This window comes from Pseudopipra pipra, chromosome 1 (genome assembly GCF_036250125.1).
Source record: "Pseudopipra pipra isolate bDixPip1 chromosome 1, bDixPip1.hap1, whole genome shotgun sequence".
Taxonomy (NCBI): Eukaryota; Metazoa; Chordata; class Aves; order Passeriformes; family Pipridae; genus Pseudopipra; species Pseudopipra pipra.
This window is the reverse complement of record NC_087549.1, coordinates 101240731-101268511: the sequence shown is the minus strand read 5'-3', so window position 1 is coordinate 101268511 and position 27781 is coordinate 101240731. Positions and strand designations below refer to the sequence as shown.

General features: G+C 37.8%; 1 protein-coding gene across 5 annotated transcripts in view; it reads right to left on the bottom strand.

The window, feature by feature from the left end:
* Positions 1–749: 749 nt before the first annotated feature.
* Positions 750–27781, bottom strand: part of CDK13 (cyclin dependent kinase 13) — a 47720-nt gene continuing 20688 nt past the window's right edge. Inside the window, exons 6-14 of one of the 5 annotated variants that reach the window (XM_064668235.1) lie at positions 20445–20634; positions 17916–17972; positions 15190–15291; positions 14994–15071; positions 12856–12972; positions 11780–11911; positions 9181–9386; positions 6976–7536; positions 750–5874 (exon numbers count right to left, since the gene is read on the bottom strand). In XM_064668235.1, the coding sequence (XP_064524305.1) occupies positions 5018–5874; positions 6976–7536; positions 9181–9386; positions 11780–11911; positions 12856–12972; positions 14994–15071; positions 15190–15291; positions 17916–17972; positions 20445–20634 (2300 nt within the window). In that variant the 3' untranslated portion in view covers positions 750–5017. The remainder of the gene's footprint in view (positions 5875–6975; positions 7537–9180; positions 9387–11779; positions 11912–12855; positions 12973–14993; positions 15072–15189; positions 15292–17915; positions 17973–20444; positions 20635–27781) is intronic. The other 4 variants (XM_064668250.1, XM_064668253.1, XM_064668244.1 and 1 more) reach the window with 4 other exon arrangements.

Genomic DNA, 27781 nt, shown 5'->3' with positions numbered 1-27781 from the left:
AGCTACACATCCTGGCAGCCTAATGTCAAACGGCACCTATGTAACTGCTGCTGGTCCCTGCAACTTCCAACTGCACTCTCACTGCCCATGTTCTGACTTTTATCAATGACAAGAGATGAAGCAGCAGTCTATCCAACCTGGAGAACTGAAGATAGCAGCAAGTGCCATGTTTTTCTATGGAACTTTATTGAAAGATGCAAACAGTTTCATTAGATTAGGTGGTACAGTAGGAAGAAGCAAAAGAAGCCTCAGGCATTCAAAGCACAGTTGCTTAAGCCAGGCTCAATTTACAGTGTCTAACCAGCGACTGAAAATACCTGGCTCTTTGGGATTGATTTCCTGTTACTTCTAACACACACACACACACCCCCACACACCCCATCCTCTTTAAATAGACTGTGGTGGGGAATATTTATTGCACCTCTGCTTGGACACTGCCAAGAAAACATGTAAAGTTATACATAGCCCACCATTCTGAGAAGCTCCCAGGTGCTGGAACTGGCTTCTCACTGCTGGAGAAGGCCACGTCCCACACCCGTGTCCCAGCACACTGCCAGCTTTTGCTGCATGACCAGTGCTGGGTGGGATGCTCCGCTGCACCTTGGAAACAGTACTGGAGCAGCAAAGATTTTTTCTTAACTTAAAGAATTTCAACACACTGAAAATTATTTTCATCTGGGTACTAAAAAAAAACTTTCTCCATGTTCTTTTGAAATGCTTTTTGACAACTAGAGAGGGAAAACAAAGACTTCAAGTTTTTGTGTATTTTATTTACAGGCCACACAATACATTTTATATACAAATGGCTTAAAATAACAAAGAGTAAGCAAGCTGAAGCATAACAATTTGTTTTAAATTAGGTTGTCTTGAAATAACTCCTGCAATAAAGTATTCTTCACCCTGATAAGCACGTTAATTCAATTTTAAGTCAACCCAAGGTCATTCCATTTTTAAATACAAATTCAAAACAATTTTCTGGCAATTCCTTAATTTCATGACACACTTCTGCAAATGTAGAACATCCCAAAACTATCAAGAAATAGCTAAAATTTTCTCATGTAAAATACACAGTAACAGAATAGACTGGGGAGAAATGTTGTATGTAAAACACTTGCGTGTTTTATTAATGAAAAGAAGAAATCAGGAAGTACATGTGAGATTTTCCTCTCTTGGAAACATGGTCCAAGATCTAATCTGCCTGCAGACAAGAGGTATCCTATGTTACTTCAGTACTTTAGTTTTTACCACACAATTATCTATTAAACTCTTCCAACTGTAAACTTAACCAAAACTGAAACTGCCTCCTGCAACAAGCAAAAGGAGAAGAGCACTCAGAACTGTAAGAACTTACAACACAGCACTTATTGCCTTTGCTTCTAGAAAGCACCTTACAGTACTGTGGGATGGAGAAAATTTAACATATACCACATCTTATGGAAACATAAGAAAATATAAAGGTTTGCCATTTAAAAATTATTTTCCCAAGAAATTATATTAAAGGATACATGTATTTTTACACCTTTTCCCTAACACTGCTTTCTGTTCAGCATAACAACTAGCAATCCATAAAAGCTGTTTCCTTTTCCTTTGGCTGAGTTTAAGAATTATAATAGTCTAAGTGTTTTAAGTCATGGTCATAGCAGTCCAGTTGTGCTCGCTTTCTTCCTCTTGGTATGGCTGAAGACCACTTAATATAAATAATGAAGTACTTCCTACTTGATAGTCCATTATTACAGTATTTCACTATGTTTATTTAGAAATACAAACACACAACACTTACTTTTTGATGTAGTGTCCAGGTCTCTGTAGCACAGAATTGCAGCACAGAAAATATAACCCCAAAGGAATGGGGAGGGACGTAAAAAAAGCCACAGCTCCACAGAAAAATAACGCAGTTTTCAGAATGTCTACTATTGCATCAAAAATGCCAGGGCCACATGACGTAAATTGCCAAACTAGCACAGACTCTCTCTGCTGAGTGGAGTTTGCTAAAAAGGTAAAATTCTGTCAAAAGCTCCTCATCATGTGTTTTAATTCAAAAGAAACGTTGACAGGTAATACACAGGTCGGGTGCAAATGATTGTGGACCTGCAGTCATTAAATCCCGCCAGTTCACTGGCTGCTAACCTGCCTAGACAACTCCGGGGCCAGGGGAGCACAGCTGCAGGAACAATCCTCCCACCACGCCTCCTGAAGGCTGCCCTGGAGAAGCAGGGCAGAGCTCCTCACCCACGTGCAGCCCAAGCATAGCCTCCACTGGCCCAGGAGGAAAGGCTGCCAGTAAAAGAGCCAGGAAGATCCCCTGGGTCGCAGAGACTGTAATCTCTTCAGAATTATCACATGTGGAAATACATTAACTTTCCCTCCAAATTATCCCAACACTGTTGTCCCAGGCAAATGCAGTGTTCAAAAGTCACAAGCTAATCATCATTAAACTGGGGAAAAGTCATTGTACAGTACCCATCTGCCACAGCGTGCCAGAGTTCTGTTTCTGATTCATCTGGCAGTCAAGTGTCTATTGCATCATCTTCTCTCTCCTCATAGTCAGGATTGCTTGTGCTCAGGCCATGTTTCTCATGGCCAAAGACTGAAATCCATTTTGGTGGAACAATGTATCAGAGTACTGCCAGCCCATTAGGAAACTGCACTGTCATTTTACACGGGCAGAGGGGACTCACTTCTCTGTACTAAATGAGGTGAACTAAACGAGTTAAAAATTTACCTCCAAAAGGGAAGTAGTAGGAAACATCTTCCTTGCATTTTTTTATTGGAAGGCAATTCATTTAGTCTTCTGAGATCTGTTTTCCATTTGAACTTACCCGCACTTTAGGCCAACTATCACCCGCAGTCACACTGCAGGTGAGTAACCCCAGAGTGCACACTTTCAGTGTAAGTAACTGCCTAAAAGCTTTGAAAGGCCTTTGCTTGATTCTGAAAAAAAAAAAAAAAAGGCAGCAATCTGTGTATCTCTGTGGGACTGGGTTTTTTAAAGATTAGTAAACAAAGAGCCTTAGCTGACACTGTCCATATCTAAACAACACTAATGATTTTTGTCTTTATAATTTTACTAGCAGAAAAATGCTATGAGAGTGTCCTTACTCAAGGAAAACTATCCAATGCACTGTCATTCACGTGAAACTTTTGCTTTTCTTAAGAACAGGCTATTCAGGTCATAAGTATTTGTTTCTGACCTGGCCACTTATATTTTCAGATCCCAGGATTTTTTTTTACTGTGTCTAGTGAAGGCAACTGCCAGACTTGTAGGGACACCGTAGGTAGCAGGACGCTCTCTCTGCTCCCCATTTGCCAGATCCTCAAAACACTACGTAGTTAGTGGAGTTTCTCCACGCTCCACAGGGTGGGATTTAGCCATATAGGAACCAGGATTTTCAATCAAGACAAAACACCAACAGCTTTGGCTTCTACTCTGAAAATCCAAAAAGTCACTGACAAGACTACGTTTGTAATAGTGTAAGTAGAAATTTTACTTTTTTTTAAAAAGTAATATTTAAACACTCAGTTACATAAGGTACCGATTTGTCAACTGGATAATCAGTTGGAAAATTGTTTCCAATATGGGCTTCAAAACATTCTTTTACGTACAGGCAAAATATAACCATACCTCCTCTCTGCAGGAGAGAGACCACTTGTCAAAGGAAGGAAAAAAACATGCTGGAAGCTGTAATTAGTATGAGGAGTGGCTCTTGATAAGAGTTTTAACTATAATAATTTTATCAGTTGTTCAGAGAGACTCAATTCCAATATTAAAATGTTCCGTGGAATAGCAGATATAAAAATCAATTAATTGGCACAATTACAAGTTTACAGAGAATTAGAACTAATGTCAAACGTTTTGCTGTTGCTTTAAATACTGGTCATTTTTCCTTTGGTTACTTTCTACAATGAAGTACTTGTCCAAAGACAAGAATGTCAGCTTTTCACACAAAGTAAAGTAATTACTGCTATTGACATTTAAGAGAAAAAACTATTTTATCACTTGGTAAGGACATATGAAGTATAGTTTATTTGGCAGAGGAACTAAAACACTTACAACAACTCCAAGAGGGAGCTGAGGAAAAACTACACTCTTCATTCTTCTCCTCACTTTTTATGTTTCTCATGAAGTTCAATTTGGAAATTACGATTTCACCAAGGTAAGATCAGGTCTCTAAGTAACTGGCCCATGTAAAGTAAACAGCACAAGGTTATGACCTATTTGAGTTTCTTATTATTATCTGAATTCTCTTGTTAACTACCTAGGTTTAGGCATTATGTTCATACTGATCTATAAAGTACTTCCAAATTTTTGCAGACCTTAAGCTTACATGTTAAGGCACTTACCATTCAAGTAAAACAGTTTTTATATAAACAAGCCTGGGAGATGGACATTTTACCAGAACATCCATTCTTTTTTTTTCTTGAAAGAAAAAAAAAAAAAACATTGACCAAATATTTATAAAATTTTGCATCGAGAGAAAGGTTGTGTTTTATTATCTGAAATGAGCACAAAGTACACCTTCCACAATAACACTGAAAGCAGTGCAAAGACTGACAGTGACCTTTGACTAAAGGTAGTTCTGTAAAAAGAAAAATACCAAATAAATCAGTGCCCTGCTTCGATTGTTGTAAAATTTCCTTTTTTTTTTTTACATAAAAGTTGGTCCAAACTTACAAAAAAAGCACAAATGTGCATAGTTCAGAAGATCTGAAAGAGTGCCATAAAAAGCTGATGTCCCTAAATTTAGCATCCACTTAAAACTGCCAAAATACAAAATAAAATTCAGAACTAGAGTTTGTGAACATGTACAATCATTTTTTTCTATTTTTCAGACAGCATGAGTTGTAAGCATTTTTTAATTTTTCCTACTGTATGCAAGACCCTTTTCCACATAAAAATAAAGCTGTTGAATTAACATTATTCAAGTCTGTTGAATTGCTGCTTTAAACTGCAGCTAAAGGGGGGGAAAAAAAAAAGTTTTTCCAGATAAAAATGGTGTGCCTGAGGAAAAACAGATACTCAATATGGTAATCCTCTGCCTCGCCCTCTCACTGCAGATGTGCTAATGTGTCCCCTGTATCCTTGAGAATAGCCGGGTCCTTGGGCAGGAGAAGTCCAAGTCTGTCCATGCATGTGGCTGATGCCACTGGGGTTTTCCTGCAAATTACTTCCATAGCTATAGTTGTGCATCTTTGAGGGCAAAGAGTGCGTACTCTCTGGCCCTGTGGAGGCATCACTGCTGCTCCCCAAAACCGGGATTGGACCGTGGCTGTATTCAAACCTATGGTCTTTATCTCCACTAAATAGCATGGGGCCAGTGTTGAGGTAAATGTCTCCATAACCAGTTACTGAGCTGGGAAAGGATTCTGAAAAGGCTGATGGAGGAGGGGCAGCACCAGAGTGAGATGAAGCAGTACTGTAGTTATCCAAAGACTGAATATCTGAGTTTCCAAGGAAACTCCTCCTTTCTAATACTCCTGATGATCCACTTCCTATTCCATCGCTACTGCTGTAACAGGCAGATGAAAAAGACGATGATCCAAAGTTATCCTTGTAGTCTGGGCCTGTAACATAGGAGTCTCTAGCCTGATAATCCACACTCGTTTGTACTGCCTCCTCTGTTGTCGCCTGAGCTTGATGCTGAGCAAGCAGCTGCAGAAGAGCTGCTTTCACTCCTGCATGAGGATCTGTTCCTGAAGAGTTAGTTATAGGCAAATGCTGATTCTCTGTCCGATAATCAAGGTCTTCATCAGTGAGAGGCGGAGGCTCTGGTGGCTCGGGGGGACGCTGATCTGGAGGCAGGATCCGAGGGCGCTCCTGTTCGGGTGTTCGGTTTAGAAGCCTCATCTCAGACTGCCTAACCAAATCCTCTTGACCTAAGAAGATGAAAAAGAAAAGCTTTGGAATAAAAACACACAGTAACAGTACCGGAAAGGAAGGGACTTTCCTGGGAAAACAGAGGTTTGTTACTTCAATTCCCATTAACTTATTAGTTAAATTTATCAGTAGTTATACAAATTATTTTGAAGAACAAAATTTGGCAACAGCTCATTTGCCTCAGGAGCATGATGCAGATTTCTCCTTCAAGTAAGATTACCAGCAAGCAGTTAAAGAAAAATAGTAAGAGTTCCCTAAAAACACCCCACCAAAACCAAATAACCGAAACAAAACTCAAGCAACATGTAAACACTAGAAAATTCAAAGAGGGATCAGGAAAGATTCACAAATAGGATAAAAGTCTCAAGGGACAAAAGGCCACCCTATCAAGGAACAGCAAAGCTCTAGGTTTAAAAAAAATAGTGAACAAAAAAGCATACCACTCAAAAAAAACCCCAAAACCAAAACCCCTCAGAAAACAGCCCCAAAGCACTTCAGAATATTTCTTTCAACAGCTGCAAACCACAAAGCAATACATACACCACCATATAACAGAAACTGAAATAGCAATCCAAAAAGATGAACAGAGCTCTAAACAGTGAGAAGAGTATGGAAGCCTCGACTGTACTCCAATGGAAACCTTTAGCCATGTGTGCAACAGTTACAAATAGCCACTTATAGAATTTGACACTAAGCAATTGCTCTAGTCAGCATTGAAACCCCCAAATAAAATATCCTCTCATCAAAATATGCTTTACATAGTCAAAACTGGCAAATTCCATTCATGCATCTGCTAGAGAAGACTGTCTTCTCCACCACACACACCACTAAGAAAACCCCAGCCCCCCAGAATAATGATCAGTGTTTCATCACTAATACTTGTGTACCTCTTAGCGTGGGGAACATTGTTTGCTCTGTCTGCATGGCACCTGTTACACTAAGACACAAATTCTATGATCCAGACATAAAACGTGACAAAATCAATTTAATCTCCAATACTCACACAGATTCATATGGCAAACGTGTTAATTCTCTACCCCAAACTATTACACCTCCAGTGCTTAAAGTATTTGCTGGTTAGCAATAAAGGCCTTCAGTACCTGCAGACATATATAATGACTTGATCAGATGTGGGTAGCCAGGTGCTGGAGATTCCACATCGTCCCGGCTGACAGATGCAGGAGTGGAGGGCTCTGGAGGCTGCCTGAGTTGTAATGACACTTCATTTCCTGATCCGTTTTCCTTCTCCTCCAACACAAAATCTTTTTGTTTTGTTTGCTGAGCCTTTATTAACTGAGACAACAGAACAGCAAATGCACTCTGCACAGCTGCCTGGGCAGCATCAGTCTCAACTTTAGGCTGGCCCAGCTGCGCAGGTGGCACAGGAGGCTGTGTGACGATCTGCTGTTTTAGAGGCTCCTGCTCTGGCGGGGGTGGTGGAGGCGGCGGCGGCTGCTGCTGCTGTTCTGACTGTTTTTCACCTGCTGACAAAATTCCAGCAGGAAGATTTATTTTATTTAGTTGCTGCTGAGTCTCTGGGTTTACCTTAATATTCAATACTTGGGCAAACTGTGCCAAACTAACACTTGTTTTAGACTGTAGCAGGTTTAGCAGGATTGCCACTTCATTCTGGTTTAACTGCTGTCCAGTGCTTGTTTTCGCTAAAGACAAAAAAGGTGTTTTTAAGTATTATTTAGAACTTGCATAATTCAGAAACTCAAAAGAACACTAATCTAGCATAGCTGACACAACAGGCAAAGCATGGGTTTCGACAACATAGAAATGGAATGCTTTTACATATTAACTGCCTTTGGGGGAGTATCTAGAGGAAATGGAATAGTAAGATCCAATATAAAGAAACTGACTTCCATGAGGTGCACACACGCACTTGGACAGATGGAAAAACATCAAGCTGGAGCTCAATTTTCTACAATACAACTAAGCTGGGGCTTAAGGCCACTTGCTTCAGGCAGCTGTAAGATATCCAATCCCTGTAAAATGTCCTATCTTTGACATATCACATCCCTTTAAAAAGTAGCCACCTGCAAAATGCATTTCCAGTCATATTCTGGCCCATTCTAATTCAGCATCTGGGTTCTAAGACCTGCACAAGCGACCAGGATCTAGATGGCCCAGGAGCTCAGGGTATAAATGCAAAAGCAAGTGCTGAGCTTGAAGGATGAGAAGTCCATCACTTAGTACCAAGAAATACGTAATGAATACAGTTTCTTCATTTAAATGGAGTTTGACACAAATAAGAGGAGATTATGATGATGCGGGGGAACATGAATAAGGAGGTTGGGATATCAAAGCAGTTTCTTAGCTTCAAACACCTGTTGTGGTGGTTTATTTTGAAAGAAGTGAAGCAGCATGGATTTAAACAATAAAGTATTATCGAAATGACCATTTTCTATGTATCTTGGCACAGATTATTTGGACCTCTGCTCTACCATTAAATTAAGAGTTGATTCAAGATGGTTAGTATTAAAGAATTTTCAGGTACTATGAATGCATTAACTGCTTGTTTTTCAGCTGAACTCCTGTATCAATGCCATAGGATTTACGGTCACTTTGCACAGTCAAAAATGGTCTAAATTAATCTTGTCAGGTATCCATTTGGTGTTGTTACTCTGTGTATTTCTACATAGCATAAGAGAACTATCACTAAACTGCTGACTACCTCAAATGGAGTCCATATAGTCCATTACTTTTCTCTCCTTATTATATTCATAAAACTGGTCTCAAGCAAGATACTCTGGTTAAGTTTCGGAATTAATGGCTGTGCAATCTACAGAGGTAGATACTTCATGGCATATGAGGTTCTGGGGGTGGTTTTTGGTGTTTATTTTTTTTTACAACTTGGTTCAGCCCCAACAACCTGGAAAGCTGAAGACTATCATAACATGCAGATGGATTCTGTTCCATTTGAAATGATGACTGTTCTAAACTCTGCCTTCTGATCCATTTATCAATACCAATAACACTTCTCCAATCGATGGAGATTGTGAGGAACTTTGAACAGCTACTGGCTTGTGGAATCACAAAAGAATTACAGATGAGCAAGAGCTAAAATTCTCTCAAAATACAGAGCAAGCAAGGTAGTTGCTCTGACCAGACTGAAAAATTAGGTAAAACTGAAAAGTTTCCAAAAGCAAAGGTAAATCTTTTGTAACAAAGATTTAACTTACAATACTGTTACTCCCTCAAGAATCCTGGAGACGTCAATACTCTGCAAATAACATCTAAAATTTTTAGAGGTGCAATCCAAGTAGAAGGTAATTATAAGAACTGAAAATATTACTGACCAAGTGCTACACTAGAGTTGCCCTGAGTTTTGAGTTGGGAAGAAGTTTGCATGCCTTGTGGGGTGTTGGTTCTGCTCTCATCCATGCCTAGGGATAGATCCTTCCTAGGGACTTTAGCTGCTGTTGAGTCATCAGTCATGCCCATCTGCTTCTGTCTTCTGCGTTTCTTACTCCACAGCTCATGGCAATCTTGCCACAAAGGAAGGCTGCAAAAAATGATTAGAGATAATCAGTTTTATCCCAGAACTATTTTTATTTTTTTTAACCATACTGGTAAAATAAATATTTGAGTTATATATAATGTAACTTCTGAAAGATGAACATACTAGAACTCAGATATACATCAGAAAACACTCAAAAGCCAGCAAAATCTCAGACCTGCTTTTTCTGGCTGAAATCTCTTCATTGATTGCCTATTTCGGAAGCACAAGTCCTTCTAGCAGAAAGGGGGAACATGTATCTTACAATGAGAATGTTATTTTCTTGAACTAATACTTAAGAAAAGCCTAATTATTTGTGTAATTCAAGACTTCAAAATCGATGCTGCACACTTGATATGAAATACAATTCACATAGTAACAGATGACAAAGTTATCAATATGCAAGTGGTTTTTTCAAGGTCCTTCTGTCCACTGGTAAAAGTACTGCTGTCTCATTAGGTCAAATATTTGTCCACAATAACAGACATGGCAATGTAGTATTTATAGTGTGCAGCACAGCCGGCCAAAAAACATAGGGGGGAAAAAAGAAAAACGTTGCAGAAATAAGTTGCATGAATAACTAGCACTTAACACTAGCAAAACTGAGATACTAGGAAGAACAAGGGATGTCTCGATCCTTTAAGACAGACAGATGCAGAGACAAAAGTCTCCTAAGGAACTCATCGGCCACTAATTCTGTCCTTCCATTACAGTTTCCTGCAGGCAGCTCAATTTTGATTTCCTATGGAACACGAAGACCCATCCATAAATAACAGACATACTGAGACAGGCAGTAAAAACAGTGTTTTATGTTTTCCTATTACATATTAGTAACTGTCTTAGCTGTTCTGTCACCCAGGAACATAGAAAAATTAGGTGACAGATGACAAGAGACACTGGAAAGGCAATTATGACAACTGCTTTACTCTCTTTCTCCACACAGCAGGTCAAAGACCTGCCAAGTATTTTCTGAAAAACAAATGGAAGCAAGCAAGAACTCACTGCGAGAAGTATCCTACCATCCCTGCAATCACCACTGTCACTTTCTTTGAATGAACAGCTGCTTCTTCCCAAAAGAGAACTTCAGTCTTTCAAGAGAACAGTCAACACTTTCCTGTGCACGCTGTCAGAAGTGACTGTAGTTCTCCTTAATTTTTAAAAGGACACCAATGACTAGTTTGTTTTGAATTACCATATATCAGCTTCTAGAATGGATGCATTACCACATCCCTGAAGAAAAAAAATTCTTCCCATTCACTTACTTTAAAATGCACATAAAGCAACATTCTGTACAAGTGGTTCTGAGACTCAGCAAACAGCCTAAGATTGCTAATTTCTGATTTTCACACAGTGATATAGTCATATTCAGGCAATGAAACCTCTTAGCATCATGTTTCAGGAGCATTAGTAGCATTTGCCCAGAGAGGCTGTGAAGTCTCACTGGAGATATTCAAGAACCACCTGGACATAATTCTGTGTTCTAGGATGACTCTGCTTGAGCAGGGAGGTTGGACCAGATGACCCACTATGATCCCTTCCAACCTTATCCATTCTGTGATTCTGTGTAACAACCATGTATATGTAACAGGTAAGTCTTGAAAGAGTTTTAATAAAATCCTTAGATAAAATGCAAACATTTTTTCCAGTTGGTAACTAATTAAAAAGAAATCAGTACAGGCTGCCTTGAAGTTGAAGGTTCAATTTACTCCAACAATATTGAACGTTCTATGTTCTGACAGCTATCTTGAGGAAAGAATTGAGACCTGCAGATTTTGTAATACCTTCTCATTGTTTTCCTCAGGGCCTGTTTCAATAAGATTTGTACTGATTAAAATGATGATCAGGTCACTGCCAAAATCCTACTGGACACTGCAGTACATTGCCCTCAGAGAAACTGACAGGAAAAATCCTGCACAAAGTATTTCATTTTTCCTGCCTGTAAAACCAAGAATCTGGCTCAGGAAACAATTTATGGTATTTCACTTTAACTCTCAGGTACCTTTGCAGAATTCTATACCCAGTGTCATTCTACCATCAAAGAAGGCAATTCAGATTCATGGAGGACTTCAAAACCCTTGCAAAAAGTAGACACCGATAAACAGAGATAAAAGGGGAATGATGTTTTCTAAACATTAGAAACATTCGCAGAAGAGTATTTTCTTTAAAGGAAGTAACTCAGGAACTAGTTCTAGGAATGACAAATGAAACTTCTCAGATGCTCACAAGCACAGCTATCACAGTCTAAGAGTCACTCAGCAGCACAACCATTCTACTGCAGAATCACCATTCGACAACTGTATATACCAATGTTTTTGTACTGTAACATAATAAGCTTAATGAAATCAGTGCACATTCCCATTCCATAGAGGTAAGGACCATTACCAGTGCAAATGACTTACTCTGGAGGAGGCATCTTAGATGGTTCCACATCTCGCAGAAATTCACACTGAAGAGCCTGTTCAGCTGTGCAGCGTTTGCTGGGATCCAGAGCAAGCATATAATCGAATAAATCTAATGCAGCTGGTGGGATGCTACAAAAGTGCAAAATGGAGAAAAACATTGTATTTTTACTTTGTATCATACACTTCCGCACAAAATTTTAAGAAACACATCCCTTCCAAGATAACTGATCATTAACTCCTCAAATAACTTACATATTAACAAAATCTACTCACAACCTGAGCATGGTAGCAAGAAGCAGAAATAAACTTCACCTTTTACTACCTGTGCAACCATATAACCATATAACATAAGCTTTCTTTGCTTTGTGTTGTTTAATTGTTTAAACGTTGTCCTTACATAAAAACACCCCAAAGTTTTTAAGCCAAGACTGTGTTACTGTCCACTTTGGAATTTAGCACCCAGGGAGTTGCACTTCTGATTGGTCCACGGATAATAATTTTATTGCTTTAAAGATATTAGTTTCATTAGTATGAACAGATGATGCATTTCTCCAGAAACCCACAGTACCTGAAGGAGGGGAACAAACCCTTTAAAACAAGCTTACAGCTGTTTTCCATAACTTTCACTTGTGATATTTGCACAAAACTAGTCCAGTGGTAGTACTTTAGAACATATAGTTCAAATAACTCCTCTGTGTTGAATGATTTATGACCCAAAAGACTGTAATGTTAACCAGATCGCATATTCAGCTGTAGCCAGTTATACTAATAAATAACAATCAAGTTTTTTGGGCAGGGCAACAAGCAGGTGTACCAATCATGGAAAACAAATGTTTCCTTAGGTGAAAGCTGACAGGTGGCTGAAATTTTAGGGCCTTCTTTTCTCTTCTTCGAGTTCCTATTAAATAAGGGTTAATACAAGCTCTGTGGGTATCATGGGAAGGACAAGAACCTAAAGCCATTTTTGCTTTACACTTGATCTATGCTCATTCTCTGGAAAATACTGAAGTTCACAAAGTCTCCAGGAAAACTTAATGCTATTACAGTTGACTAAATTAATTCTTCATCCTTACAAAGCAAACTCTTCTCTCAGTTTTCGACGATACTGCTTCTTTGGTTTCATTGTGTTGAAATAAGCTAATTTTATAACATCAGGCCACACTGCTGGACAAGGACTCCCGCAAATTCGGCTGTACCAAAAAGAAGGGAAAAAAGGATATGAGATCCAAACCCACAAATGAGCACAGCTGTCATTTTATTCTTGCATGTACAGTGAAAACCAAAATAATTTCCGATTTTAATGCTCAGGTTATTTTTAGCTAAAATGTCTCTACTGTCAAATGCTCAACACATTAAATAATGGAGAATTGTCTACAAAGGGTAATCACCCCACCCAAACTAAACTTACTGTTTCTGCCTCAGCCCAGCCCACACATCCTTCACTATGTCTGAACAGGACTCTGGGTATTTGACTTGAACTGGATAACCCATGGTTCGAATAACTTTTATGTCTTTAGCTCCCAATGCCACTGATGATATACCAAATGGCTGAAAACTCACTTTTCACTGAGAATTTATTTAACACTGAACACATAAAGGGAAAAAAAAATCTCAATAAGGCCTCAAGGCAGAAGCAAGATTTGACCACTAGAAAACATCTGTATTTTTTACTTCAGTTACGAGTTTTATGTGTCAGGCCTCATTTATCTCCACAAACAGAGTTGCCCACAGTCTTACTCTTACCGCTCCATCCCCACCCATTTTATCCAACAAAGGATGGCTAAGCACAGACTGATCAACATCACACTTCTGAGCAGAAGAACTAAGGCGGCATTTTGATACACTCAAGGCTTTAAACTCTGATGCAGGCAATCGTAAAAGGACATTTTGCAAATACATTTCCCTAGTTCAGCCCTCCTTTTTACCAGATTTAAACCATTAGTGTAAGAGAACTGATGATCTATTAGTCACGCCTCAAATGCTATGCAAACCAATCTGACTTTACACTGTTTGGGGTATGTAATTTTCAGGAGGGAAAAGAAAAATAACACATCTATCTCTTCCTATGAGATTTTACTTCAGCTCTACCTTTGAACATTAAAGTAAATGCATAGCAGCAATAAAGAGGAAAAATGCAGATGCTTCCAGCAGAAGGGAACCACAAAGTTTTAGTTTTCTGTACCAGAGGTACAACACAAAGAAAAAAAACCCTCAAATGACTCATTGTAATACTCTTCAATGCCATCTAGTGCTCAAAAGCAAAATTTCCCCAAGTTAGGAGTTTAACTCTCCTTACACCGAAAATGACCACTGATATGCTCTGCACCTCCTAAAAAACTTAATTTGTCCAGGCTGGCTAATAACACTTTACACAGAAACATGCTACTGTTCAATCTGTTTTGAAAAACATTTCAATATATAACTTTGTAATATTTTTTATTAAGTTAATTTTTAAAATAATGTGGAACATTTACTGTTCAGGTTCTGTAAGTTCCGTAGAACTTTTCCCCTTGTTTCTAGGAAAAAGACCTCTCCCTGTTTATAAGATCAATTATGATATCAGAATCGAGCAATTTTTACTTGCTGAAAGAAGGGAAAGAAAAAAGATGCTCTGGTTCCACTGAGTTAAATACCTATCATTCTGTGATTTATTGAGAACAAGGAAAGGAACAAAATTTTTACCTCCATCAAGTGTTTAGTGGTTTGTAAGGGAACAGAAATATTTCCACAAAAATAATAAAGCCCAGGTGCGTATATGGTAGGCTTGAAACAAGAACTCAAGGCCAGCAGCATGCCAAGTACCTACTCCTCTCAAATACCACTTGTCCTTATTATTGTCCATGTTCTTATTTGATTTGCTGCAAGGAAGTTGCAACATCATCTTAAAAAATAATGGGCATTTTGATTACTCTCTCTTTACAACTTCAGTAACAGGCAATTCCAGCCGTTCTACAAAAAACCCTCTTACTAATCAACTGTACATTGCTAGGAGCACAGAATGCTCACAAAAAGACTCACAAAAAGACCCTTTCTCCACATCTGTGCAAAAGCCATTTGCTTTACACACCCTTCAGAACCTCTAACATCTCACTCAGGGCAATAACTTGAGTACTAGAGAACATTCACAGTGCGTTATCTCCGATTTTAACACTAACAAAAGAAACCTGTCAGTTTATGAGGCACCTACTATGGGTCAGTGCTTGCAAGTTACCTTATGAGTTCCAGCTGTGCAAGTTCTTGATTTGCTTGAAATATTGGCTTTTTTGTAAAAAGTTCACCCAGGATGCAGCTGTAAAACAGTTTTGCATAATTCCATCATTATGGCTTTTAATATAGATTGATAGAAACATTTAAGATTTACTTTTGGCTTGTTTTTGTCCTTGCTACACTTCTGTCCAAACTCTTACCCACAGCTCCAAACATCGATAGCTGGTGTGTATCTTTCTTCTCCGAGCAGAAGTTCAGGGGGTCGATACCATAACGTAATAACTTTGTTGGTATATGGTCGGCTGTTGGGGGGAGGAAAAAGAGAGAACTATCATTTTACTACCATCTCACCTCTGAAAAAGTGATACCTTAAGGACTCTGTGATGCTGTACAATCTTCCACTCTTAATTTTAGTCCTGCAAAGCAGCAACTGCACAAAGGCAAATGCAACTGTTTGACCAAGGCTATCAAAGGCCAGATTGAAAATATAAATAATAATCACACAGCCATCTCGATGCTATGTGAATCCTGTATCTCAATTACTATTCAGAAAGCAACACTGTTTATTTACACTGCTAGTCATTTCAGGACCAGGACTACCTGCTTGGATAAAACCAATAATTTCCAGGCAAATATTGATTATTAGCATACTGAATATAAGACCTCTACAAACATTTTAAAAAGAAGAAAAAAAGTCACTTTTCCCTCTTTAAGTAAAAGCAAAAGAGATACAAAGCCTTTTTCTGGAACTACATCCTTCAACAATTTTGATTCCAAAGCCTGGAATGCTTCCAATATCTTCCTACATTTCACAACATCTTTAATTCTCTACAGCTCTAACCAGAAGTTCCGGTCACTGGGAATAATCCTTTCTACCCTCCCACTAAAGGAAGGATTTCCACTATCTTAGACACACATTTTTTATGTGCACAGGCTGAGATATAGTATCAACAGTCCAGAATGGAAAGCAGAAAACAGATGTTCAATTTTAGGTTTTGTTTCAGCAAGGGTGTTTTAAAAGTGAACCCAGAATTCTTTCAGTTTTAATAATTCACTCTTACTAACATCAAGTAACTCCAAACAGAAAGCACAGTAATATTAATTGTGGAGTATGAACGACCACAGAAGAAACAAGCTCTTACAACATACTCAGTCATACAGGTATCATTTCTCCAAAATCATCTGAGTATTTTTTTCATTAACAAACTCCACAATTCATTTTTAAAATGTAGCATGTTTTTGGAAACAATCCCATCATTTATCATATTTATCTCTGAAGCAAGCATTCCTCTATGAAATGTTTACATGGTATGGACTTTCTCTACAGATACACTGCTCATATATATTAGTATATGGTGCTCTTTATTTGAACAGATGTCTTCTCATGCAATCTGTCGTATCTCCTACTCCAAACATGTTTAATCCACCAGAACAACACTTAAAGGAGCACAACTACAACAACCAATGGGAATTTATTTAAATTTCTATTTCCTCCCCGTTATGCTCCTACTAAATTCTGTACCCTTTTAAACAGCATTAAATTCCAAACAATAGGAAACCAAATGCAAAATACATGAATTTAAAGTAGCAGCTATTATACACTTGTTGGCAGGTCAGAAACTACTTAGGAGGGAAATGAATGACAAAAGAATTGTCAAAAATCTACTAATGAGATTCTAGTTATCCTCCCAAGTTCAACTGGCAATTCTATTAGCTAGCTTAATTACATTTTAATCTTGGTTTCATTTATGCATAATGTATAATACTGTTGTTTGATGCACAGTAAAACCTGTTATTTGCACTATAAAGATGCTGAATTTTCAAATCTTAATTATCAGCGAGTTTTACAAGCAAAATGTAAATCCATTTAAAAACAGACATTAAAGAAAACAAAACATGGTAAACCAGAGGAAAAAAACAAACCATTAGGTAAATTTGGTGCATGTTAAAACAAGAAGATAGGATAACATCAAACCTTTTATTATAAGTACATCCAAACACAAAAAATAATTAGGCAGCAGCTGTTTAAGATGATCGTACCCTGCTACTATACTGAACAGCTTTCATAACTGTACTTAAGCATATTTTCCTGAAATGACAGCTCAGAATACAGTGAAACTAAGGCTATCAGGTTCATCAACAAGCCAAGAGCTCTGTGAGAAAACAATAAACCCATAAAGCTAACATTATTGATATTATTTCCCAAATTAGCATGCAGAAATCAAAGCAAGCTGAGGTATCCAACCACCTCATGTACATACTAGTGTAGTGAACATTCAGCTTGAATTTCGGAAACTCAGTTCCACATGAGAAATACATTACAAAGTAAATACAGAAGTTCTTAATCAAGAAACTGTGCACCTGTTTCCTGGAGTATGAGTATAATGAAGCCAAGCACAACAGAACCACAAGTCACAGGAAGTTTCAGGATAACTTTTATTTAAACTTGTATCTCTGTTTCCAACAGATTCAACATCACTGACTGCCTAAGGAGTACAATGAACCTCTTCAAATGTAAGGTTACATCTCACACAAAAGTAATGCTCATTGAATAGGAAAAAGTATTACTAACTTTGTGCCAGCAAAAAAAAAAAATTGCTTTCCCTAAATAAAGTCTTCAGTATATCAACAGAAAAAATATACTTTAGGTTTACAGGACCAGAAACCTAGGACTGTAACACTTAATTTCCAATCAATATATGGCCGCTACAGTTATTTATCCAGAACACCTGGAAAAGCAATACACTTGCACAAAGACTTTTGTGGTTTTATGCAGTGCAAGACAATGTGCACTTCTTTAAATTTCCTAAGCTATTACAGTACAATAAGATTTCCTCTAAACAAAACAGTCTTCTGGCGCCCATAGTAGAGTTATGCAGAAAGATTAAACTTCTGAATTCTTTTTCACAGTATAATTGTATCTTACCTTTCTTCAGAGTTGTACAACCGAGCAAGCCCAAAATCCGCAAGCTTTATCTGCCCTCTGGTGGAAAAAGCGAAGAATTATTTAGTGGTTAATCCTGTTGAGATTTCCTCCCCCAAATCAGGTAAAGTTTAAGACTGCAAGTGATCTTCACCAAACCACATTAACAAAGAGGCAATGCCTTGCAATCTGTGCATTTCTTCAGTAAACAAATACACTAACATACTGAATAGCAAAGACAAGTAAGCAAAATTAGGTATGCTCATCAAATGGCATTTACATCACTGAATGTTAGTAAAAATTTAGGTGTATTCCAGTCAGTAAATCTGCAGAAAAAAAACAGAGGGAGGAAACTGCTATTTTCTCATGGCTTACTGCTATGCTAGCATGAGCATTTGTACAACATGAGCATTTGTACGTCCTTCTAGGAAGCCATAAAGTCCTGTTCTGCTCTTGTACAGTTTAAATACAGCCTTAAAATCAGGGTGACTGACAAGATAAGGGCTTCTATTTTTGCCAACAGCCAACCTGCTGAATGACACAACCCCTAACCCATTCCTGAGTTTTCCCATATACGAGGGGAAGAGCAGAAGATACAGAGCTCTTGCCTGGCAGTTCCCACAGCTAAAAGGCACTGCTCAATGACCAGAAACCCCCCTGTAAAGTCTGGATGATTTAAACAGAAAGCTATCTGCGAGCTTCTCTAATACATTCTAAGTGAATTTTGGACTGTTATACGTGAGTTTGCTTTTCAGTACTGATGAGCTTTTATAATTCCCATTACTTCCAAATACATATTATTTTATCAAATTAGGGCAAGACTTGCTGACGTGCATAAGAATGACAATTTTGTGATAATAAAATATACATTACAGTTTCCATCCACTTTTTTCCTCAGATTTATACTCAGATTTGCTGAAACACTTGAAGAACCCCCATAAACAAAGAAATGTTCCCCTCAAATATATATGCTTATTCCTCAGAGAGGCTATTTGTGGAAGATGAATGTCTTTGCTCAAAAATTTGTTGAAGTTGCATATCTAAAAAATACATAATCCATGTGTTTGGCTTCAGGCTGTAACTAGTAATGCAATTTTAGAAACACTGGTTTAAAATTATTCAGATCAACTATTGCATTTTGTTTCTACCAGTGGAAAAATCTAAAGGTGCTCAGAAAATATCCTCAGGGGAAAAAAACCCAAAACTCTGTATCCTGGACTGGAGGGAGCACAGTACAATACCAAGCTCCTCCTCTACCATAATTCACTCTTCTCCACTGTCAGGTTACACCTCAGCTTCTGTGTTCCCAAAGGTGCACAAACCCTGGAGATTAGCAGGCAATAAGATTAGGTGTACGGGCACAATGGGTGTACGGGCACAATGAGTGATGGGGAGGAACATGTACATCTGTTCAAAAGTCTGTATCATAATCTGGCAAGACTGTGCTAAAATCCAGAGTTGAAAATAATCTAATGTTAGTTTGCTCTATGGGAAAAAGGAGGGGAAAATGGAAAATTTAATTTGGAGAAAGCTGGGGAAAAACTAGGGTCCTACCAAAAGAGATCCATTTTGCCCAGTATTTCATCTCCAACAGCAGCAGTATATTTTTAGGGAGGACACATGAACCCACTCCCTTTAGGGCTCATCTTCTTTTTACTTAACCACCACCCACAATCATTGTGGTAAGGATTGTAAAACAGATCCCTGTCCATTCTTATTACCAGGTCCTAATGATCCTATCCCTTGAATGTGTCTCATCTTTTTGAAACTCCTGACACTACCCAGAAAACCTCCTGCTACAACAAATCCCAGAAGCTGACTGACTACCTGCTCTGTAACTACACTCTTTTTTTGCTGTTATAAACCTTGGTCTTATAGTTGCTTCCTGGATTTAGTACTGCAGGGTTTGATGTACAACAGTTTGTAAAAAAGTTGTCCAGTACCTTCACACCGGCCTTTTATTTGCTGCTGCTGCACACCAAAAGCAGCAAGGTTAGTAATAAGATTTGTAATTACAAGGTGTTAAAGTAGTAAGAAACAAATCCTTGTCCCCATTTGATTGTAGTTACAACTGCAAACCCAAGGTACATTTGAACACGCCTAATTGAATAGTTTTTAAAGCATTATCCTGACTGATGAAGATGAGGACCTCAGAATTATGTCACAAAGAACCAGCCACATTTCCATCTTGAAACGAGATGGCAAAAAGAATACATATCAAATGCTTCTGTCTTACAATTCTGTTTTAATATATTTGAACTCAGATAATTTTCCCCCAATACTCTGATTTAAAAGACTCGAGTTTCAATCCTGCTGTTTTAACACATATAAATTTAACACATAGTTGCAGGACCCAGTGTTAAGCAGGAACATTACCGTATTAGTATTTTGCAATTGATTTGGAAGAAACTAGGAAATCTAAAAAATAAGTTTTGCTAATGACTCAAAGCAGGTGAACTCTGAAGATTAAAAGAAGGACTTGAAGATGTTAACAGACAATTTTTGTTACAGACTTTTAAGTAATATCCATACCTATTATTTAGAAGAATATTTGAACATTTGATATCTCTGTGCAAAAAGTTCTTCTTGTGGCAGTACGCCAAGCCCTCCATCAGCTGTCTCATAAAAGATTTAATATGATTTTCATTAAAATGAACCAAACCAGATTCTAGCAGTCCCATCAAGTCATGGTCCATATATTCAAATACCAGGTAAAATGCACCTAGAAAAAGAAAGGGAAAGGGTACGAGAAACAGAGATAAAAACTGATTTAACACCAGTCCAAAGCATTGTTGTTGCCTACTTTTTAAAATCAGAAGTATTTTTCATGCAACTGCTCACATTTTCTTCAGTATTTATAGCTGTACCTCATGCCCAATAACAGCAGTTAAATATAGTGCAGTAAAATGTTTTCATAAAACTGCTTTTCTATGTAAACAATTGTACTAGTCAAATGTTTGTGAAAACAAATATAATATTACCATACGGTGCTTTAATCTAGATAGACACGTACTCTCCCTATAGCTCTCAACCTCCATACATTTTATTGGAAGAAAACTGTGTTAATATTCCCTATATAAAGTTTGGGGAGAAATACAGAAACAAAATATGTACAGGTATTATTAGTTCATCTGTCATGATTCAGTGACTGATTTTTTAAAAAGATTTCTGTGTAATTGGGTCAGAAATAAGTCTGCTTTTCTCAGACTAAAAATACCTATAAGACAGGACAAAATGAGAAAGCAGAACTAAGCTATTAGTAACAACAGCTCTGCAAAGATGGAGTTCATATTTCAAGTCGCCACATACATACATTAAGCACAAGAGAATCTGGTCTTATCTCACATCAGCATATGTAATTCCACAAATAAAGCTATTAAAGCCAAGGCTCTTTGATACATATAAGTACTCTTAAAGAGGAAAAGTAATGACTGCTTCAGAAGCAGCAACAACCAATCTCCAGCACAACCACTCCCAGTACAATCTACATTTTAGTACTTCGTTCTTTCCCTTCTGAACTCTGGGACAGACAGGACAGTGAAGCTGCTGCAGAGCACTGGTGGCAGTGGAGAAACCACATTCAAGAGGGTCCGTCTATCTTGCATTTTGAAAAACCTCCTCTCAAAGCCACTACTTCAAATACCTTCTGCCCAACAAGTACTCATTACAGGTTCCCGCACCTAAATAAGAAGTTTCAACTCAGAAACTGGTGAAAGTCTTGGAGCAATAACAAGAAGTCAGCTTGACAGAACACATGGCCTCATTCTAATGAACTGACTTGTTTTCTTGTATAGTAGCTGAAAAAGGAAGAAAGAATGCTAAGTCCATCTGCTATTTAACAAGCAGGAAAAAGATTACTCATGCAGTAAGTGTTAAACTTGTAAGAAAGATCAGCAAAGATCAGCTAAACCACAGGATACTGCGTAAGACACTCAAGAGTTCATTGTTTTTAATTTAGGTACTTTTGTCCTGCTGTATGTGATACAGAGGAAGTAAAATACTCATCATAAAATACAATAAAATACCCCTGTACAGAGGAGGTGAATCAAGCAGGTACAACAAAACCCCATCACTTCAAAAGGAGAGAAGGAAGTACTAAGAGCCATGAATAACCAAAAGTCTGCTGTGTTACTAACTGCATAACTGAGTTCACCAATGCAGTTCACCAGTTCAGCATGGAAAAGCACAGAGGCCCCTAATCTTGGTCTTTTCAAACAAGATAGCAATCTGCTGTTAGCTCTACTTCACTGACAGCTGCTGAAGTATGAACCATGACATATTTTAAAATGCTTTGAAATAAACACCTGATATTAATGCTGCAGCATCACAATAACCCTTCAGAGGATATCACCTCAAAAAAACTGAATACCAGTGAATCTTGGTATCTTCTTGCTCTGGAATACAAGGGAAAGTTAATTCTGTCATGGCAGCTGGCTGCATGTGTGTACATGACAAGGAGAAAGACTGACTGCAGACCTGTTTAGTGAGAACAGCTGAACAGAGTCCTCTTGTTTATATGCAAAGTAGGCTCCATGCCTTGAGCAATTTCCTGCTCTGTCACTAGCTTCCAGGATTTTTTCACTGCTATTTATAACCAGCAATCACAACTGGTACCCTCATGCAAGAAGGAAAGCTGACAACAATGGAGACAATTCATAAATAAAGCAGAGTAGTACCTGGGAGACGACATACAATTATTTATATTCTCTGCAACTCTCATTAAGAAACATACACTAGAACAGTAAAAATGCTAAATGTTCTTTCCATATAAGATCAAGAGGAAATTCACAGATCCATTACACTTGTGCATTACTACCTATTTCCTACCCACATGCTAGACAATGTTAGGATTTGATTTAAAAAGAAAAACTTAAAGCTGAATCTTCTATATTCACTCTGAGAAACTATTAAAATTAGTCTACCTTTTGCAATCTAACCATTAAAACCTGATTACTGGTATTACTCAAGCTATATTTGGAAGTGACGGTAGCCGCAAAAAAGTTATCAAGCAAACTGAAATGAAACTCCTGTTAATTCATTCCTAGACAAATACAGTCCCCTTTTCTGACAGAGATCTACAGTTTCTGTCAATAAAATAGTTAAGTTATTCCATCTGATAATTTCAAATCTCCATTGCTTTTCATCAGATTGGGAGATCTGATCCTTTTTAATACGAAAAGAAGCTATAGTTAGTTATTCAGGAAGAAGAAACAGTCCTTGAAGACTTCACAAGTGAATTGTGCACAGGCAGAAGCACACTTACTACAACTTAGTCGGAGTTCAAGTTTACAGCATACTTTAGTTCTATCAAAACAAATGCCACGTAAATATCCATTTCTCAAAAAAGGGAAACATAACAGAAAAAAACAATAGTTCGCTCCTTTATTAAGGCAAGACATTTGATAACTTGGAAGTTTCACTTTAAAATGACCTTTTCTTTCACACTAGCTTTGCCCAGTATCCCCATTTCTGAAAGCAGTGTCATAAAAACCTGAAGCTCTCTTAACAGTAAGGCGCACGCAATTCAAAAAAACCAAGCATTATTTATTTGACTTTAAAGTTCCTCATCTTACTGTTGTCATGTTAAAGGCCTGCACTTCCCAATAAGTAAGTACCTATGGGGTGGGAGGACGCCTAGAGTCCATTTCCATACACAAGTGCTAACACAGGAAGTATTAACAGGGGAGTGTGTCTTGGGTGCCCCATTTCCTTTGCTAATACCATGCAGCTCATCTTCTTTCCTTCATCAACTGAGATAATAAGAAACCTTAATGTCACTACATGTTGATGGAGCAGCTGAACAGGAGCAATACTGCCTACTTCTGAATATGGGATAAGAGAGAGCAGCTGAATCTCTTAGGGAGGTACACAATAAATAAAGGAGACTCACATGGATGGAAATAATCTTCACCTTACTCCTTTTGTTTGCACTTAGAAAAATTCATCTTTCTGACCATTTTGTCAGTTAAGACTGATAGGGTTCATCAAGTGAGATACCAATTCAGAATGATTAAAGGATTAACACATTGCCTCCTCTTGGTCATATATTTCAAGTCATGGAGCTCCAAGAGTAGCAATTTCTTAACACAAAATGAGTGGGGTAAAGTGGTGTAAAGCTATGCATACAAAATAGGTAAAGCAATAAAATGTGGCACTAATGATCTGTAATTCTTTCCTGAGAGGCCCAAAAAACCTAACAAAACATACTTTGCATTTTTGTGACACAGACAGGCTCTGGATTTTTTTTGGATTGTCATCAAATCACACAGATCCAACAAAACAGGACATTAAGTTATGCACTTGCTCCCAAAGACACAAATGCTTCAGACGGGGGGGAGCAGGGAGGGTGCAGCAGGGGAAAATGATCCAAAAGCCTCTGTCGATGACAGCTTTTAAGCAAATGTTTTCCAAATGTAATTCATAGGGAAGGCGTTTGGTATTTCTCAAAATATCTGATTAGATACACATCAGAGGAACCGGGAGACCAGAAGTGCCTTATTACATGCAAATTTTAATTTAATTCTAGTATAAATGCTTACAATTGTATCTTGAAGTGCAGAAATGCTTTAAAACAAACTCAGAATCCCTGCTTTATTCAGTGCATGGTATGTACAATGCTGAGTTGTTGCACAGGTTTTCAACATTTGTTATGTACTCACTATTCAGAATGGGGCTTTATCAGATTTTCATTTTGCTAATAAAGCCTCGTCAGCTTCTTCTACACAACACAATTTTCCCCCTTGATTGATTAAATACAATTGGATTATAGTTATTCTTCTATTCCCTTAACATTTCTCTTTCAGTACTCATGATACACTATATTGTAAGAGTTTTAAACAGGATTTTATCAAACAGAGCTTGAAAACCAAAGAAGAAACTGTCCATTAATTCTTTGGAGTTCCTTACATTTGAATTCTTTAAAGTCCCTTAAATAGACATTTATCTTGTCTTTCTACTCATGTTTTATTAATCTCTTTTATGATTTGCAAAACACCAAATATAGGCATAGCCACTGAATTATTCACCTGAAGACTAAAGAAACCACTGATGCTATACTATTTTTTTCTTTCTTTATATTTTCATCCAATATTGTTTCTATTTAATTATAATGTTATTCTTGTTATTCTCCCATTGGAAAGTTTAATTGCATTCTCCTCTTGAAGCAAATCCAACCCAAGTTCCATATATGTCCTGATATAGGCATACAGGCCAAGGGCATACAGAAGCACTGGTATTAAATACTGTCCTTGTTTCATCATATACAACACAGAAATAAGAAACCAAACAAAAAAAAAGAACAGAAATCTTTGATTAATCATCAGGGATTTTTCTCATTTTGCCATAGATCAAGTTGAAAAGCCATACAATCAGGTCTGCACTCATTCCAGACCAGAATCCAGTACAGCACACACAAATGGGAAGCACCACTCAAGCAATCACACTATTCCTGATAACTTAGCCCGCAGCATGAAAACTATTTGGGTAAGACATTTCTATCAGCTATTTCAGGAGCAACAAGGCAAGCTGTAGATCATTAAAGGTTTCTGAAATTCTGCTCAGATTGGTTTTACCCAGCTTCCTAGGAAACCTTGACAAAGCTAGCTAAGTAGAGAAGAAGTTCTACAGAGAAGCACTCTCTGATGACTACAGGATTGCTGTCACAGACTCCTTCCAAACCATAAGCTTTCAGACTGAGCACTCCTTGACAGCTCTGGGAAAGCAACTTGCTAGTCATATGACAATGTACTACAGAGTTTGTGTCCTCATGTACTACAGTACTATCAAGATAAATATCAACTTCATGCCTAAAAAGTTTGCTAATTTGTATTGCAAATCAATTCAAAATTTAATCTACAGAAACACACACAAAATCTAAACAGATGATTTACACTTACACATACAAAAAAACAAACCCAAAAAAATCCAAAACAACAACAAAGAAACAAGCCGCAGTGTTAACCAGATCTGTTATTACTGGTCTCCATGCAAAGTTTTATATCCTTCCTCAGGTTAGCAAAAATGCCTATTCCAGTCAGAAGGATGAACACTGATGATGTCAGTCAGCACACCTACTGTGTTTACATTCACAGCAAGAAAAGCTAAGTCAGGCACTTTCCGTTTGTTTAGTAAAAAGAGATCATGGCAATCCCATAGCTAGACTGTTGAGTACTTGCAAACAGCTTCCAGTTGACAAAGAGGCAACTCGGAACTGAAGGACCATCTCAGGTGCCCAAAATAAAAAAAAAGACATCAAAGTCAGATAAATGACAGACTCATTGAGGAAACAAATCAGAGCTGACAAAAGCCCAGAATAAGAAGGGCGTTTTTTCCAATGATTCACTTTATATGAAATAAAGTGACTCAAGTAACTTAAATCATGAGGTGTATAGATTTGAATACATCCAGGAAATACACTTAGATTTTTGTTTTCAGCTTCTGTTTTCTTCAATTACTGTTGCAAGGGAATGTCATACAGACTTGATCAGACAAAATAAAGAAAACCACTGAGACAAGATGAAGAGCTTCTGCAAAGTACAATCCTCCTGCTCCAAACTCTGCTCCAAAAGGATGTGAACTGAAGTTCATAAATTTGAAATTCAAATAATTTGGACTATCATGAAGCAAACAAAAAGGAAAAGTGAAGCAAAGTTTAGGTGCCAGCAGACTTGGCTCTAAGTTCCAACAATGTCAGACTGCTTCTGCTATTGTTGAAGACACCCACAATCGCTCCAGTACTAGCTCAGTGGAAGCAAATTAAACAAAAATAACCAGTTCTGAAATTTAGGAAAATACTGAATGCAAACTACAGTTCATCAATGCTATCACTCTGAGTAAAGCAAAAAAAAAACATCTGTGGAACATACTGTTAGGTCAGCTGTACACACAAGACTGAATACAAACTATGAGTCGTGTTCCCATCCCTAAGCTTGTGTGCTCACCTATCTCCTTCTGAATGACAGGAATGGGAGAAAAGCCTACACAAGAAATACATAAAATGGATACTCCTTGTCACCACATCCAACACACACATTTTATTTGTCAGGATTGTGCCTCAGGATCAAGACGTTATATTACCAATCAATAACTGGTAATGCTGTGCTCCAGCTTTATCATCAAGCCTATCTCATGCATGTTGAAGACTGCAAAGTCAAAAACTACTGATCTGCAGTATACAGACCCATGTACTATCCACTCAGCTGTGGATGTGCCCAACCTAGATAAACAACTGTGCTGCCTGAGGTGCTCTATTTCCAGTGATGGAAATACACTTAGAACATTTGTAACATGCTGCTCCAGTATGCTACACTTCCTTTTCTAATAGTTGGTCTAGAAAGAATAAAACCAATACTATCTATCAAAGCCGTTCTTGTCTTTAAATTTATACCCGACCTGGCTAGGACAAAAGAGATATACTTTCCTCCATTTTCTCTGAAAGTAAAATGCTGTTGAAAATAATGAGACAGAGACAGATATTCACTTTTACATGGGAGACAGGTAATCCTCTCTCTTCCATACTTTTGAGTATGTCACTGAAAAACACGTAACACAGCTCAAAGTATCAAGACAAAGCCATGGCTTGCAGTCCAATGTTACTATCTGAAAAACCATCCTTAAATCAAGTACCGTACAAGTGGGCCCAACACTTACATTACTGTCTGAAAACTAAATTTGCTGCATTTTAAACTACAGAGATCCAAACAAAAAACCCCACACTGCCTGAAGTGAATAAGCAGATGAGTAATATGTCAGTGTATGACAGACAGCCTTAGACACAATATTAACTTTACTCATACTAACTAGAGAAACGTGTTAGCAAACATGTTCTTCTCATTGCCTACTCTCACAAACGGGATATCAGCAGCGTTTTC